Below are 18,144 nucleotides of genomic sequence, written 5' to 3'. Positions count from 1 at the left end.
GTCCTTTTTGTGTTGGTTGAGAATATCAATATCTAGGTTTACCTTGGCCTTGGCAAAAAAGACATGTTTCCTTTTGCAATTCTTCAAAAGCTTGCAAAGTGGTTTTGAAATATAATAAAAACGTACTCTGAACCATCCCTCAATCCCCACATGTAGGAAGGGCAATCTGTATATTCCCCAATTCAATAATGATATTACCATTTTCCCACAACATATTAGAATGAAAATTCGGCTGGCATATGGCAAAATAAGCGCTGAAAAGTTTAATATTCCTTAAGAATCTCACAATTATTGGTGCTCTATGATTGAAGGTCTTGTGGACTATGCACAATATCTTGAAAATTTAAGTGTGAGTAATAAAGTCTCTCGTAACGAAGAAATGGGCTAACCAAAGAATATATAAGGTTGGGTTGAGATTAGGTATTAGGTTCATTTATTATGGGTTTTTCGTTTAGTCCGTTGATGTGTGGGGGGTAATTTCTCATCCTTTGGGCTCTCCCCAATCGCATAACAGTAGTATCAAAATTAAGTTTGCCTCGAGACTAGCCGAGTGTTTGGCCAGAGGAAGGCTGAATACTTGGGCTTGGTGTACTCAAAAAGGCTTTCGTTAATCCATAGACCTAACTAATGCTTTAAGGTTTGAGGTTAATATTAGGGGTGTTCGCAGTCTGGATTGGATCAGTTTTGGAAGCAAAAATCATCTGATCCAATCCCTTCGGTTTGATCATATAATCATCCATTCGATTTTAATTTTTTTTCAAATCTGATCTGATCCAATCCATTTTTTTTTCGGTTTGGATTGAATCGGTTTTCGATTTTTTGAAAATCTTAAAATTTATTTCATGATTATTGTGCAAATAACATCTTTTGTATATATTGGCTTTGTAATTTTTTTATTTTTGAAATACAAAAGCATTAGTAAACTATAATTTAATTTTTTAATTTTGACAATAAGATATGAAGCTCTACAAAAGCATTAAATTTTTTTTTTAAATTTTTGGATGGGTTAATGGGTCTTGGGTTTAGAAATTTTTAGGCTATGATTAGGGAAATACCCAAGTAGGTAAAGGAAAATTAATATATTGGATCGATTTGGATTGGATCGGTTTTCATCAACCCATCCAAAAACCGATCCAATCCAATTAAAATTTGCGGTTTTTAATCGTTTTCGGTTTTCGGTTTATTCAGTTATCGGTTTTTCGGTTCGGTCATCGCGGTTTGAATCGGTTTGGATCGGTTGATGAACACCCCTAGTTAATATATGGTGATATCGAGCCCACTTGCTCTGGTAGATTACCATAAGCTCCTATGTTACCCAACCCTGGTATCAGGGTCAATAATTGATCGGTATTTGCCAACTAGTTAATTGGTTGGGCTGAGCATTTGAAGAACATGATTAGTGTTTTGTTTGTAGGTTGTACCAAACATATGCATATGGAATCAAGACTTGTCCACGCTTGATTGGTAATCTCATAAATACTTGAATCAACTATTTGATAGGAAGTTGACATATTGTAGGGATCACAACTAAGGTGAAAATTATTTAGAATTCAAGGGCGGGTAATAAAATTCTACGTTGAAAATAAATAAGATAAGCAAGAAACAAACTAGTAAAAGTATCATAAAATAACGCATTAAAATTTTGGGTTCAATTTTTGTAAATTTGTGACTCTCACATGCTTACATGACACTGATTAATGTGTTTACAGTCATAATATCTGAATATTCGTATAAGGAAGATTGAAAACCTCTCTCTCTTTCTCATATTCGATTAATTTTTTTTTTTAATTAGTAATCGAACTCCTGTCAACATGTTTAAGGGACCTAGTGATCTACCAATTGTGCCGAATTTTGTTGGTGGTTAATATATATTTTTAGTCACATAATTATGTAATAGTTTGTTGGAAGATTATGCCAAACAAAGTCGATTTACTTTTACTGATTACCCCATTATAGTTCTTCGGGAAGATAGAATATATATTGTTAAATAACAAGAGACAAAAGGAATTATAAATTATTCAGTAGTATTGAATTGATACAAGAGGTACAATATATACCCAATGGGTGCAACTCAGTTGGTAATTTGGCGCTGAGTTAGTGGGGTTGGATATGTGTTCGATTCCCGCTGAATGCATTCTTGGGGAGGGGGCTGAACCTTTAGCCATCACTGTTCCCCCGCACTCCGGATTAGTCCCATAGCCGGCTCAAAGAGTCGAAGCTCGTGGGGATACCGGAGGGAGCCAACTCGTCTCAAAGAGATAATTAGGGTTGGGTAACTCCAAAAAAAAAGAGGTACAACATATAGATACACTAATGGGTTTAGCCCAGACCTAACTCAAATTCTAATGAAATAAGGAAATATATATTTACAGATATACAAAAGATATTCTTTCTAACACTCCCCTTCAAGCTGGAGTGTATAGATCATAAACACCAAGCTTGTTACATATAAACTTTATTCGAGGACCTCTTAAAGACTTTGTAAATATATCTGCTAATTGATCATTAGAGGGTACAAAACTAGTTGTAATTTCACCAGCAAAGACCTTTTCTCGAACAAAGTGACATCTATTTTGATATGTTTGGTTCTTTCATGAAACACTGGATTGGACGAAATATGCAGCGCTGCTTGGTTATCACAAATGAAAGTTACTTGTCTAGTGTCTCCAAACTTGAGCTCTCTAAGAAGTTGCTTGAGCCAAATGAGCTCGCAAGTAGTAGTAGCTATAGAACGGTATTCTATTTCAGCACTTAATCTGGCAACTACATTCTGTTTCTTACTTTTTTAGGAAATCAAGTTGCCTCCAACGAAGACACAATATCCAGAAGTAGATATCCTATCAGTAGGACAACCGGCCCAATCAGTATCAGAGTATCCAATAACTTTAACATGACATTTATCTTCATATTTCAAGGCCTTTTCCTGAAGATGCCTTGATATACTTAAGAATACAAATGACAACATTCCAATGTTCTTGACATGGAGAATTAAGAAATTGACTTACCACACTGATTGCAAATGAAATGTCAGGACGAGTGACTATGAGGTAGTTTAATTTTTTAATCAATCTTTTATACTTCTCAGGATCTGAAAATGGCTCCCCCTGATTTGGCAGAAGCTTGACACTTGGATCCATAGGAGTATCAATAGACTTAGAATTTAACAAAGCAGTTTCTTCAAGAATATCCAGAGTATATTTCCTCTGAGATATCACAACTCTATCTTTAGATTGGGCCACCACGATTCCCAAGAAATATCGAAGTCTCCCAAGATCCTTGGTCTGAAAATGATGACAAAAATGGTGTTTCAACTGAGTGATCCCATAATTATCACTACCTGTGATGACAATATCATCCACATATACCACCAAGTAGATAGATCCAGAAGCTGAATGACGATAAAAAAAAAGAATGATCAGCTTCACTCTAAGTCATACCAAATTATTGAATAACACTGCTAAAATTTTCAAACCAAGCTCGTGGAGATTACTTTAGACCATATAGAGACTTGCGAAGACGACAAACAAGACCTGACTCCCCCTGAGCAACAAATCTAAGAGGTTGCTTCATATAAACTTCCTCCACAAGATCACCATGTAGAAAAGCATTCTTAATATCAAATTGGTAGAGAGGCCAGTGGCGAATAGCAGCCATGACAATAAAGAGGCGAACAATAGACATTTTTGCCACGGGAGAAAAAATATCAACAAAATCAAATGCATATACTTGAATGAAATCCTTCGCCACCAAGCGAGATTTAAGACGATCCACTTGACCATCAGGACCAACCTTAACAGCATAAATCCACCTGCAACCAACAACAAATTTTCCAGATGGAAGATGGACCAGATCCCAAGTACCATTGTGATGAAGGGCACTCATTTCATCAATCATAGCTTGTCTTCATCCAGAATGTAAAAGTGTGTCACCTATAATCTTAGGAATAGACACAAAAGTCAAAGAGAAAAGACACGCATAATATGATGGAGAAAGACGATGGTAATTAATATTAACTATATGCTTGCCCGGAAGGCTAGTATCACGAGTACTCTTACGAATAACAATGGGAATGTCACTAGCTGAAGGTGGGACCGAAGCTGCGGGAGGAGATGCAGTTGGATATGAGCCCACAAAAACATTTGAAGAACTATGTTGTAACTCATCAGGAGAAGAGGTGATAGAAGGAGAGTCAAAAACATGGACTGGTAAAGACGGAAGGTATTCAAAGGAGTCGACGAGGAGAGATGACTGAACAGAATCAGTGTCCACAAGAGTAGTACAAGAGCCAAAAAAAGGAACTGGTTCAAAAAAGGAAAAATTAACCGAGATAAAATATAGATGTAATGTTGGAGAGTATCTACGGAAACCCTTTTGAGACCAAGGTAGCACAGAAAAATATACTTATGAGACTTGGGAGCTAGTTTATCCAAGTCTGGATCGAGATGATGAACAAAACACGTAGAACCAAACATATGTGGGGTCAAAGGATATAAAACTTAATGGGAAAACAAAATAGAGTGAGGTACCTAATGATGAAGAACAAATGAGAGAATGCAATTAATAAGATAGCATGCAGTGAGTATAACATCACCCCAGAATTTGTAGGGAACATTGCCATCAATTAACAAAGCACAAGTAGTTTCAACAAGTTGACGGTTCTTGCACTCGGCTACACCCTTTTGTTGGGGTGTATGAGGGCAAGATGTTTGATGAAGAATGCCATAAGACGAAAAAAATTGTTGAAACTAGTGAGATAAATATTCACATGTATTATCACTATGAAAAGTACGAATATGAATACCAAATTAAGTTTTTATTTCATTATAAAATAATTGAAAAACAGAAAATAACTCAGAACAATTTTTCATTAAAAATAACAAAGTACATTTGGAATAATCATCAATAAAAGTAACAACATACTTAAATCCTAAAGTAGAAGGATGATGACTTTGTCCCCAAATATTAGAGTGGACCACAGAAAAAAAAGGGACAAAACTTGATGACTAAGACGACTTGGGAACGTATTACGAGTATGTTTTCCAAACTGACAAGACTCACAATTTAAACTAGAAAGAGACGATAAATGTGGAATCATCTTCTGAAGTTTTACAAGACTTGGATGACCCAGACAAGCATGTATAGTAAGAGGAGAATCCATGGTGGAGCAGGCTGAAGAAGAAGAAAACAATTGATAGAGGCCAGGAGACTCACATCCTTTGGTAATCTCCTTCCCCGAACTCCGATCCTGAAAGATGACAGAGGTTTTAGTAACAAAAAAATAACACAATCAATGAATTTTGTCAAACGATTAATAGAAAGTAAGTTAAAAGGAGAATCTGGAACATAGAGAAGATGATCCAGAGATAAATGAGGTAAAAGAAGAATCGTGTCAATCCCACGGGATTGGACCAGAGACCTATTGGCCATAGTAATAGTAGGAAATGAACTAGTGGTGTAAAGAAAAATGAATAAGGGCTTATTACCAGAAATGTGATCAGAAGCCCTAGAATCAAGAGTCCAAGGGCCTAAAGAGTGTAACTGAGAGATTTCAGCAAAAGAATTACCAGCGGGAGCAATGGATGTAGTAGGACCTGATGCTTGCTTTCTAAGACTTACTCAAATCCTAATGAAATAAGGAAATATATATTTACATATATACAAAAGATATTCTTTCTAACATATATATTGAAATAAAAAGCAAGTAATGAAAATAAGCATCAAGGATACTAATTTTCTATGAGATGAATCTTTATATTTTATAACAACATTTTCTTGCTCTCTTGGGGCTAAATTCAGGTGCACATGAGCTTAAGTCAGAAAAGAAGTCAAGGCCTGTGGGAGTGACAAAGATATGAACCCAGTAGCCAGCACCATAAGATGCCATCCGAAAATAGGATAATTATAGCACCTCTAATCTATAATTTCTTTTTTATGTATGATTTAATTAAATTATTTTGTATTTAAAATTAATAAAAAATGTTATTGAGAGAGTTTTTTCTTATTAATATTATAATTTTTTTGTTCACAAAAGTTAAGAAAACCAAACATGTGACTAGTTTATTAATGTGGGTTACGGATAAAACTGTATCATGTGCAATATTGAACCAACCTTTTATTAATGTCAGTTAAAAAAATGATAGCTATTTTTTCTTTAATAAAATATTGGGCTTGGTATGACTTGTAAATTGTAATGCAAGATACAATAAGGGTGATAGTGGAAACTGGAAAGTGATTCTTATTCCTTGATCAATATCCTTAAGAATCGTTTTTATCAATGGTTATATTTAGAATTAGAGTCCTCTGTTATTTGCAATCAGGAGTTTTTGAGAGGGATAGAATTTGCCTGGAATGAGGGGTAGAGACAGCTAATTGTTGAATGTGATGTGATATCATTATTTCTTTGCTTACCAAGTTTGGTGATAATATCCGCGAGTCATATTTGTTGACTCGAATACGGGAATGGTTGAAACGAGAATAGCAAATTCATCTTATACATGTTTTCTGGGAAACAAACAATTGTGCAGACTGATTACTAATTATCTTCTGGATCACTCTGAGTTGGATGGAGTGTGGCACTTCCAACGTCCGCCTATGGAACTTGTTTACTTTTTATTTCTGGACTAGTATCTCGCATTAAGTTCGTCTCTCAGTCTAATCTTTTCTTTTCTTTTCTTTTTTTGGTTGGGGCCTTAGCCCTTGTCTATTACCCAAAGAAAAAAAGAGAGAGTAGTTTTTAGAAAAACACCTTTAATAAGAACATTATATCATAAAACACTTTTGTCTCAAAAGTTATCCACGCAAACCAGTAGGTATAATCACTTATGGTTAATTGTTTACCGATTTAATAGATAAAGTAAATATCATTTTTGGTACTCAACAAATTTTACCATGTCCGTTTTAGTCGCTAACAAATAAAAAAGTCCATTGTGGTTTCTAAGAAATTCAAAATGAACTTATTTAGTTGAAATTGTGGTCCCTCGTAAATTTAAAAAAGACCATATTAGTTCTTCAAAAAAACTAAAATTTGTTCATTTTAAATTTCTTAGGAACCACTATGGACTTTTTTATTTGTTAGGGACTAAAGCGGGTATCATAAAATTTGCCGAGGATCAAAAAAGTATTTACTCTAATAGATATAATTAATTAATAATTTATCAAATATATTAAACCAATAAATACCTATAATATAATGAATGAATTTAGAAGAAATTGAACATAAATTCATGATGAGCAGTAAGAAATTAAAGTTGTTAAATGAATTTGATAATTGATTAACAACCCCCCCTCTCTCTCTCTGTCTGCTAAATGACAAATACCTTATACTCATCATACTATTTAAACTTATCGGGCACTTTCTTGACTATATTTATTGTTCCCCACATGAATTTACAATTATATCCCCGCTTTTAACTTCCCTAGGTGCCGTGTCACAATCACAATCACATCCACCGCTTTTGCTAAACCCCATTCTAAACAAGTGCTCGCTTTCATTCCCATTGTAACGGTTGAAAACTTCGTTAAATATCACGGGGGTGGTGGTGGTTGATTCCGGTTAGTGTTAAAAAATTTGTGTACGTAAAAGAGATGTGAGTGAAAGGTACATGTGACTTGTAAAAAATTTATGGGTGGAGTGTGTGTTATTTAGAAAGATATAAATTGTATTTTTTCGGTGACTTACACAGAGTATGATTGGTCATATTTTGTGTAATTTTGAAAAGTTACTTTTTTATTTTATTTTACACGTCAACGATGTGACTAAAGAGAGAAATAAAAAAACTTTTCAGATTTACGCAAAGTATTTATACTTTGTGTAAGTCATCTAAAAGTACAAGTACACAATTTGTGTCCTGTTAAATAGGGATGTTCATCAATCGATCCAAACTGATCCAAACCGCGGTGACCGAACCGAAAAATCGATAACCGAATAAACCAAAAATCGAAAACCGAATAAAAACCGTAAATTTTAATTGGATTGGATCGGTAGATGAAAATCGATCCAATTCAAACCGATCCAATATATTAATTTTCCTCTACCTACTTGAGTCTTTCCTCAATCATAGTCCAAAAATTTCTAAACTCAAGACCCATTAACCCATCAAGTAAACTCAAGAAAAAATTTAGTCACATCTCATCAACAAAATTTCATCTATGTAGAGCTTCATATCTCATAGTCCAAAAAAAAAACTATATTATCTTATGCTTTTGTATTTAAAAAAGAAATATTGCAAAGTTAATATACACAAAAGATGTTATTTGCATAATAATCATGAAATAAATTTTAGGATTTTCAAAAAACCGAAAACCGATCCAATCCAAACTGAAAAAAATTGGATTGGATCGGATCAGATTTGAAACAAAAATTCAAACCGAATGGATGATTATATGATCAAACCGAAGGGATTGGATCAGATGATTTTTTCTTCCAAAACCGATCCAATTCAAACCGCGAACACCCCTACTTTTAAATGATAGTCTTTTTTTCCAAAATTTATATATATAATTAAAGTTCTATTTTCTTTCCCCGAAAAAATTGTAAATTTCTATTTCATAACCTTTTAGAGCATACATGCAACCACATAAATGGTGACATGGGTTGGAAGAGGATACTTTCAATTATCGGCTACCCAAAAGTTCCATATGGTGCTGCTATGCTTTTATGCTAAAAATAATAAGTTTCGGATAAGCTTTGTCCTACATTATTCGGTGAGCATCGTATATGACCTAACAAATTATAAGTTATGATCAAATCATGGGTTTTGTTCGCACCTAGTCGTAACTCGTTTTATTTTTAATTTTTATTATAAACCCGTGACTGGGGATATTCATAAACTAATTTAATCTAATGTAAATCATAAAATAGAGGTTGGAAGGGTGATGTTTTTGCTGGAAGGTAAGAATAGATCAACATAATAGTGCTTGGAAGGAGTGATTAGTATAAACTAAAAGCTCAACGGAAATCATCGTGTAAATTTTAGGCAAGTTGAGAATTAAGGATACAGTTATGATAATGAAAAATGCTTTTTTTTTTCTTTTCAAAATAACAAAATGAAGAGTAATGATGAAAAAAAAGAAGAAGCTTCCGCAACTTGGGTTTTATACTAAAAATAATAATAGATGTTTTCGGCTATCTAATCAAATCAGCCAATTATCTTTAGAAGAGCATCTGATCCCATAATATGTGGTAATATACTATTTCTTTAATTCTATTATAATTATAAGATATTCACTCTCAAGTAAATACGACTAACCTTATATGCATATTTTATTACAATTTCATATGCAGTATCGATCAATTTTATCAATTAAATTATAAAATAAAAAAAGATAAAATTAAATTAAATAAATTTTTTCTTCAAAATTGATCAAATCCAAATTATTTGTGGAATCAATAAATATTTTTTCTTAGTTCAAAGTCGATATTCAAAATTTCATAATAAATTACATCGATATTAATTTCAAAATATTTATTGTCCTTTTGATGAGAATGAATAAATCTCATTTAAAATTTCAAATAATCTGATGAAGGTGATGTAAAATTTTAACATGAGAAAATTATCCCCTTCTATCGATACACGCCAATTAGATGTGTTAACGGGCTGAGCTTTGATCTTAAAAGAATACGTCTGTGTTTAAATATGTCAGACTGATCAAGCCTGTTAACTGTTATAAATATAATTATCGGCATGTGACATGAATTATTTACAAAAAAATGAAAGCCTGATTTAGCTTGTTAGTCTGTTTAAAAAAAATAAAACAATAAAAATTTATCCAAACAAAATTACAATCAACAACATTAGCAATTCCATAAATATTCATAAATTCAATGTCTATTCAAACAGCATAATATAGAACAAAATCATTCAAAAAGTCTGTTTAACTAATAAAATGAGGATGAAATGGATTAAGGAGAGAGAGAGCTATTAAAGTAGTATAAAAAATATAAAATAAAAATAAATATTAATATACTAGATCAGTCTGAGAGGCTCTAAGGCTGAGCTTTTGAAGTGAAGTCTGAAGCCTTTTTATTAAACGAGTTTTTATATAAGTTCAAGCATGATTTTAACAACCAATTTTAGGCATATAAATTAAGGCCTTCACGAGCCGAGCCAAAGGCCTCTGGTTCGTTTATCATCCCTAACGCGAATAGAATAAAAAGGAACATTTCTATTCTATTCTCCTTAATTTTATTGTTTTTTTAAAGAGGAATCAATATATATTCTTTTTAAACTTATTACCAATCATATTTCATTTTTAAAATGTACCCGTAGAATTAAATAACAAAACCTGGATCTTATGTTGCTCTCTGTTTAACACGTATCAAATCAGAAGCATAAAAAAAACAATTAGAAAATTAGGGCAGTTTGGTAAATTGGAACTGATCATGCTTAATAATAACCTCGACCTCTTTAGCATAACTCAGTACAGTCTCTATCTTCAGCTTTACTCATCGTTAACATGTGTTAACAAACACTTATACCTCTTCTTCTCTTTGTTCACACTGAGACTCAAACTTTTGCAAAAAACTCTGTTGAGCTGGTAAAGTTTCTAACTTTGGGATCAGCATTTTGAGGGGTAGGACACAAATGTTGGAACCCAGATTGGGTGGTGTCCTTTTTGTGTGGCTTGTGTGTTGGAGCATGGCTCCAATGGTGGAATCAGCCATAGGGGTCAATTGGGGCACCATTTCTTTCCACAGGCTGAAGCCATCAACGGTTGTTGATCTGCTGAGAGGTAACAAGATCCAAAAAGTGAAGCTTTTTGAGGCTGACTCTGATGTACTAAAGGCACTCATGGGTAGTGGCATTCAGGTCATGGTTGGGATCCCCAATGAGATGTTGCCACTCTTGAGTTCCTCACCTTCTGCTTCTGATTTGTGGGTTCGCCAGAATGTTTCTGCTTACGCTGGTAAAAATGGTGCTGATATCAGGTTCTTACTCTTTTTTTCTATCTTTTTTGGATTCACCCTTTCCTCTTTACTATTCAAACTGCTTAATAGCTTAGTTTAATCTTTCAAAATTCCAAAGCTATTTACCTTAATAATGTCTGAGATATACTTGATAGCTTAGTTTTCTGTATACTACTATGTTTTACTAAGAAATAGTCACCTTATTAAGCATCACCTCCTTACTTCATTTGTTCACCCTTTGATTATTATTTTTATTAGTTAGTGTCTCCATTGGAATTTCTTTGGTAAACTGTTGATTAAACTGCTGATGTTGACAGATTTTATGATATATCCAGTTCTTCTATGATCATGATAACCGTGAGCAGCTTATGTCTCATTCAATCAAGAGTGTTTTGTATTATTATAAATTTTTAATGTTTTGATTCTTAATTGCAAGTTAGAGTTTATTAGAGTTATTATGAATGACTCAAACATCTGTCTGCGATATAAACTTACTTTGAGAATTATAATAAGCTTTAATATTTATCGAATGTTGGACTTTATGTTGTGGTTTTTCTGGGGCTGCGAGCCTCCATCTAGAGGGGTTAGCAAGACAAAGAAGTTGCACTTTTATTCTATACAAACAATTCTCTTATGCATTCTCTAAATAGTTTGAAATAAGAACAATGATAAATTGGGTTTTGATCTAGTTCTGAATTCTAGCTGTCAAGGTATCAGGTCTTTGAATAACAGTTCACAACTCACTTCTAAAACAGAAGACTACTTTAGACAGTAGCAAATGTTTCATTGTTATTTCCTTTTTGTAATGCAGGTGAAAATTATAATAAATAATGACTTTTGCAGTTTGTGCATTGTAGCTAAGTTTTTTTGGAATGTGCAGAATATATTGATTTTCAAGATGCATTTCAACCTTTTAACTTATATTACAGGTACATTGCTGTTGGAAATGAGCCCTTCCTTTCGAGTTATAATGGTCAATTTGATAACTTGGTCATGCCTGCGATACTCAATATACAACAGTCCTTAGTCAAAGCAAATCTTGCTGGTTATGTAAAGCTAGTTGTCCCTTGCAATGCAGATGCCTATGAGTCCGCGGCACTGCCATCCCAAGGGGCATTCCGACCTGAACTGACCCAAATTATGACTCAACTGGTTCAGTTCCTCAACTCAAATGGTTCCCCATTTATTGTTAATATCTACCCATTTCTAAGCCTTTATGACAACACGGATTTCCCCCAAGAATACGCATTCTTTGAGGGAACTACTCATCCTGTCACAGATGGCTCCAATGTTTACACCAATGCATTTGATGGAAACTATGACACTTTAGTTGCAGCCCTCAGTAAACTTGGATATGGCCAGATGCCAATAGTTATTGGGGAAATCGGTTGGCCCTCAGATGGAGCCATTGGTGCAAATATCACTGCTGCAAGGGTTTTCAATCAAGGCCTTATCAATCACATTGCAAGTAACAAAGGGACCCCCCTGAGGCCAGGTACTCCTCCTATGGATGTTTATCTATTCAGTCTGCTTGATGAAGGAGCGAAGAGCGTACTTCCAGGAAACTTTGAAAGACACTGGGGGATATTCTCTTTTGATGGACAGGCTAAGTATCCATTAAACCTTGGACTTGGAAACAAGGAATTGAGAAATGCAAAGAATGTTCAGTATCTCCCATCTAGATGGTGTGTGGCAAACCCCTCCAGTGATTTGACTAATGTAGTAAACCATATGAGACTTGCCTGTAGTGTTGCAGACTGCACCACCCTTAACTATGGGGGTTCATGTAATGAAATTGGTGAGAAGGGTAATATATCATATGCTTTTAACAGTTACTATCAGCTACAAATGCAAGATTCAAGAAGCTGCGATTTTGATGGGCTTGGTATGGTTACTTTCCTAGACCCTTCAGTTGGTGATTGTCGTTTTCTTGTGGGCGTTACAGATAAAAACTCGAATTCATCTACATCTCAAACAACATATCAGTGGTGGGTTCTAGTATTATTTCTGATTTTACATTGGACTTTTTTGCTTTCGATGTGATTAAGAGGTTTCATAAGTGGGTTTTTTCATGGTCCCCTCTTCTGAGACTGTTAAAACTAGAATAGCTGATATACTATTTAAGCTTAGAAATATTCAAAAGATTCCAGCACATGATTAAGTCATTGTATCATATAAGAGACGTTTTAGACACTATCACTATGTATTGAATATTACACATATATTTATTTCATGTTTGTTATGGTGACGCCTATTGAATGAATCAGAATATAGTTCTCTAGTTCATCTCCGCTGGTAGGAGGGGTAGATGCATTACTGTTAGCATTTCTAACAGAAGCATGTTTTTGTGAATTTCATATCTTATTGCAGTTCTATGGAACTAGAGTTTATGTCCTTTAAACTTTGACTTTATTCACGCTTAAGCGATTCCAAAATGTGTCAACAACTCTCGTATGCATGGTCCATGAGTGCCAATAACTTGTGATACATGAATGCGAAGTCAAGAAACAAATCTATAACACATAGGAAAGTGCCGTTCTTGCTCTTTGAAAACTCCTTGGATGGGTAATGGAGGGATGTGCAAGTAATTTATCAATTGAAATCTCTTGGGAATGGTCATAATAAAAGAAAAGGTTTATTACATTAAGTTGTCAATAACACTTCAAACTTTTTATGCAGGACACTTAATTCAATTTTTTTGGTTTCCTGCATAATTATTTAGCAGCACATTATTTAGGCATCTGGGTGAAGAGAAACATATATAGAACTTATAAGGGGTGGTATGCTTCAACGTAGTGATGCTTAAGTCGAAGAGCAACATCCATCTTGACAACATGCTTTCCCACATTGGATCATTGGCTTCCATATGAACCAGCAGCACCGACAACCTTGACAGAAAAGATGTAATAACAGTGACTTTTAGGTTATTTGAATCATGGGTAGTACTATATAAATTGGTGACAAGAATAAATGCAAAAGCATAAGCGAATATTGACTTTACCCTGAGGATAATAAACCATGTGCTTAGAAGTTGGGGGATGACCCTTTGTATTGTCTGTATTTGCAGAAACGACTATGAATGCAACCAGTAAGAGGCATGAGAGAGCAATGACCAAAGCTGCTTTTTTCACCATCTTCTCGACCTTACTCATACTTTTCTCTTTGCAAATCTATTTATAATAGGTTCTCCTTTGGGCAGTAGATAAAGCAAAAAGTGGTGCTACAACTTGTTTCTTGTCATCTTAGTTAGTAGTGCATATCTTTTGCTTGGAATATGGGCACCTTTTGTCTGTTACACACTAGTCCTAATCTTTTATGCTCGCCAATTTTGACTATCCCCATATTTTAATACATTTCCTAGTATGAAACCATTACTACTGATTCAAATCTTTTATATGCATGCCAATTCAGTGTATAGACATAGCTAACATAACGTGACAATCTCTGAGATAACCATTTGCGCTGAAAGAAACCAAGCGGTGTGACAGTGAACATGGTGTTATCTCAAAGGGGAATCAAATGGATAAACACTGATTGAGCAACAAGGACAACTTGTGAGGCAGCTAATAAAATTGCAACTCAACTCACACCGAGTCACCGACCATCATCATCATCATTCGTAATGTTATACTTATAGTAGCAAAATTTGCAAGCCATTTTAACGAAATTAAGAAAAAGATTCAAAAGTTAAATGATCAAATTGAATCTATATAATATGGAGAGACAAACTTCATAAAATATAAGATGGACTTAAACAAAGTCTTTTTTTTCTTTTTTTTTGCTTTAAAAGTTAAATTCTTGGGATGACTTCGTCACAGTCATAGTCATTTAAAATGAAGAGTAGACATGCAGGATCCATTTAATCAAAGCCACTAAAACCTATTTAACACCATCGACAGTGAAGTTGAGCACAAGTACGAAACAAAAAACTAAAGCAAAACAATCTCTTGAAAAATAACAAGCTAAGCTCAAGCCATTAGTATTTACAGAAGATCACCATCTCCATACAAAGATGCAAGTCCAGGATTGGCATTTTTTTTTTATTACATGAAAGTTTAGGGGGAAGAGGTCTTTAAAATCTTCCAAAGAAACCCAACACTTAGAACTCCCCTTAGCTATTGTAAGAGTTAGAGAGATGTTTGGAGTTTGAACTTGTAAGTAGTAGATTCCCCAACTGGGAAAGATGCATCAGATAATTTTCCATGGGCTCTCTTATTGTCATAACCAGGATAGTCATCCTTTAAGAATGGCACAGCTTCATGCAAGACCAGTCCTCTCTTTTCTGCCTTCTGTACCAGATCCCATTTGTTGTATGGATCACCCTCCTTGTGCGTTACATGAATCTCCCCTCCCTCTTTCCTTACTAGAACTTTGGCATTTGCTAAAAAACCCTTCACCAACCTTTTGTTCAACCTACTTGGTTGTCACAAATTCAGGTCCATCAGTAACCATGCACTGGCTCAATAGATGAGCAACAAATTCGACTTAAAACAAACCAAAATGTTTGCTTGTCTCCATAGTCCATAGTGTAACAGACAAGAATGCATGCATCACTAAATTCTCATTTGTCCTCTTAAATATATCAAAATTAAGCTCAACTACATGATGATCAAGCAACAGTTCCAAAACCCAAAATCCCTTGTTGAAAGGAAAATCTAACAGTTCACTTGGTTGAGTAGGTGCAAAATATGAAGGTACAAAATAGAGGATGAAGTGAAAATGAGTTAGATGTTATTTTTCACCACCTTATATTTGTTATACTAAGCATGTGTAAATTTTGCTATTCCAAGCTTCCCACTTTCTACCTACATATTTTTTGTTGCTATACTCATTTGCCTTAATTTAGGAAGTAAAAGATTTTAATAATCACAGTATACAGCGCAGAGAATGTGTAATTGTTGGAAGAGTCAAAAGAGGTTACAAATTATAAGTCCTAGATTATAAGACTTTGGATAGGATAAGGGTGTGTTTGATATGTCAGCAATTAAGAGTCTGCACAACACACACACACACACACAAAAATTTGTACTTTGTTTGAGTATTGAAATAGTATAAGTACCGAACAAAGAAACGACTCTAAATTTTTTAAATTATTAGGCCAGGTTATAATATCTTGTCCAATGCACAAAACGAGAAAAAGAAAAAGACCAATAACCCTTACCCCTTTATTATATCCATCCATAGATATCAACAAAATTTTTAACCATGTGCATTAGTCATCAAACAATTGACTGCACAAAAAAATTGTCCAGTGAGTCAACAACTTGTATTGTATTATTCAGTTTGTACTATCACTCATCATGCATCAAATGCAATCTACATGTCCGTATTTGTAAATAGTGGTAAGATTAAGGTAACTTCCTATTTTTTAGGGATGCAGGTAACTATCTCCCTATTCACGTCCCATCTAAAGAGAGTACTTTGTGTTCTATTTTATGTCAGTTTAAAATACAAATAATCTTTTTCTGTCAAGTTTAAACTTGTGCATAAGTGTGACTATTAGCCCGAGCTTCGAAGCAACTACCAAAACAGCTCTAAAGCTGTAAGTTAATTGCAATTAGAATAAGTTGATTCTGATAGACTTTTGTTTCTTTAAGCGGTAATCTAATACCAAGATGATCAAACACTATGTTGTACATTTCTCTTGTTCTGATAAGAGTCACAGAAAAAGTTATTTATGGACAACCAACCCAATCATTTGAAACTCACAACAACCTCATTCAGGCCTTCCAAGTAGAGGGAAAGATAATTAACAAACAATACAAGAAAAATAAATAAAAAAAGGCAAAGCAAAAGAAATGTAAAAGAAGAAAAGAAAAGAAAAAGCAAACAAAAAAGAGATGAAAAGGAATGAAGGAAGGAAACATAACTGGATCTGGCAGTAGCTGTTTTCTGGGTAAAGAAAGCCAACATGAGGGAAGTTATAGACAATGCGATCGAACCTCTGTGTCTTGAGAAAGAAGTGCTGGCACATGTTCTTAGCATCAACACCGTAAAGAACAAGGCAACCCCTTTCTTCAAGCTCCCTCACATTACTTATTCCGTTACTGTACTTCTTTCCAATGTTCTCTGCCCAAAAAATTATCAAAAGAAATAAATGGGTATGATGAAAAAGGTTCCAAGTTTTAATTTTTTTTCCATTTTCCCGGAAAACAAAGAGGAAAAAAAAAGATAAATTTAAAATTTTGTTGAGATGGGGCTGACCCTGGGAATCGAGGGAAGTAGCGACGAGGTTGTGAGCAGAAGGGAAAGCTCTGGCCAAACAAAGAGAGAAAGAGAAGTCACCCTCTCCAACAAGGAGTATCCTATGCCTTGATGAATAATGCTTCTTCCATTTCTCTGATTCTTCATCCAATTCTTGCTTTTGATATTCATCTTGATCATCAGTGTCGAGATCATCATCATCATCATCTACTCTCTCCTCTTCTCTACTCATTTTTATCAATATTGCATTGGTAAACACCTTTCCTTTATGGCGACCCTCTAAATATCCCGCTACAAGCACACACACTCTCTCCGTGTGTGTGTGTATAGTCTATAGTGTGTGTGCAATGAACAAATGTACAATATTTTATCTTATTCGATTTAGTAAAAATAACAAGTGACCTGTTTAGATGAGTTTCTTTTTTCTTCAAAAGTTACTTCTTTTAAAGAAAAAAAATTACTTTACGTTTAGATACTTGTTTTTAAAAGAAGAAGAAGTCATAGAAAAAGTCAAAAACTTATTTTTTTTCAAAAAATAAAATAAAGTTTTTAACTTTTCAGAAAAGCAGAAGTCAAAAATTAAATATTTTTATAAAAACATAAATAACTTTAATTTTTATAAAATGTACTTTTAAAATAAGAAAGGAATAAAAGTTATTTTTTTGAAAAGTCCAAACAAACGGGCTCTATATAACATATATATTTATTTACACCCTTATATAGTTATGATTTCCCGTATTTAATGTGAAAGCATTAAATATAAAAAATCATAATTATACAAGGATGAAAATAAATATAAAGTATTAATATGGAGAATCATAAACATACAAGAGTGAAAATAAATATAACCGTTGAATCAACATAATTGATCTAACGATGAAATTAATTGATAATAATATTGATAATAATACTAATTAATTATTATAATATATTTTCCCAAAATACAAATAGAAAAATAATTAATCTCTCCTAATGATTATTTTGAAACATTGGGTGTATGGGCTTTTCGCCTTTCTAATGCAAATTTACTAATG

At 33.9% G+C, this 18,144-nt stretch overlaps 2 protein-coding genes across 2 annotated transcripts; one reads left to right on the top strand and one right to left on the bottom strand.

Annotated features, from left to right (window-relative positions):
- The first annotated feature begins 10,483 nt into the window (after positions 1 to 10,483).
- Positions 10,484 to 13,115, top strand: LOC133290301 (glucan endo-1,3-beta-glucosidase 5-like). The gene is made up of 2 exons (XM_061488384.1): positions 10,484 to 10,927; positions 11,836 to 13,115. Exons 1-2 carry the CDS (start codon positions 10,584 to 10,586, stop codon positions 12,947 to 12,949), a joined length of 1,458 nt encoding a protein of 485 aa, XP_061344368.1. The 5' UTR covers positions 10,484 to 10,583; the 3' UTR covers positions 12,950 to 13,115.
- A 1,721-nt stretch (positions 13,116 to 14,836) lies between these two features.
- Positions 14,837 to 17,419, bottom strand: LOC133290306 (uncharacterized protein At4g26485-like). The gene is made up of 3 exons (XM_061488388.1): positions 17,111 to 17,419; positions 16,777 to 16,975; positions 14,837 to 15,319 (listed from the first exon to the last, which is right to left on the bottom strand). Exons 1-3 carry the CDS (start codon positions 17,340 to 17,342, stop codon positions 15,034 to 15,036), a joined length of 717 nt encoding a protein of 238 aa, XP_061344372.1. The 5' UTR covers positions 17,343 to 17,419; the 3' UTR covers positions 14,837 to 15,033.
- Between the last annotated feature and the right edge of the window lie 725 nt (positions 17,420 to 18,144).

This window comes from Gastrolobium bilobum, unplaced genomic scaffold (genome assembly GCF_033153095.1).
Source record: "Gastrolobium bilobum isolate Gb01-03AN ecotype WA unplaced genomic scaffold, APGP_CSIRO_Gbil_v1 utg1595, whole genome shotgun sequence".
Taxonomy (NCBI): domain Eukaryota; kingdom Viridiplantae; phylum Streptophyta; class Magnoliopsida; order Fabales; family Fabaceae; genus Gastrolobium; species Gastrolobium bilobum.
Note: the sequence above shows the minus strand (reverse complement) of the source record. Positions and strands in the feature narration are given on the sequence as shown.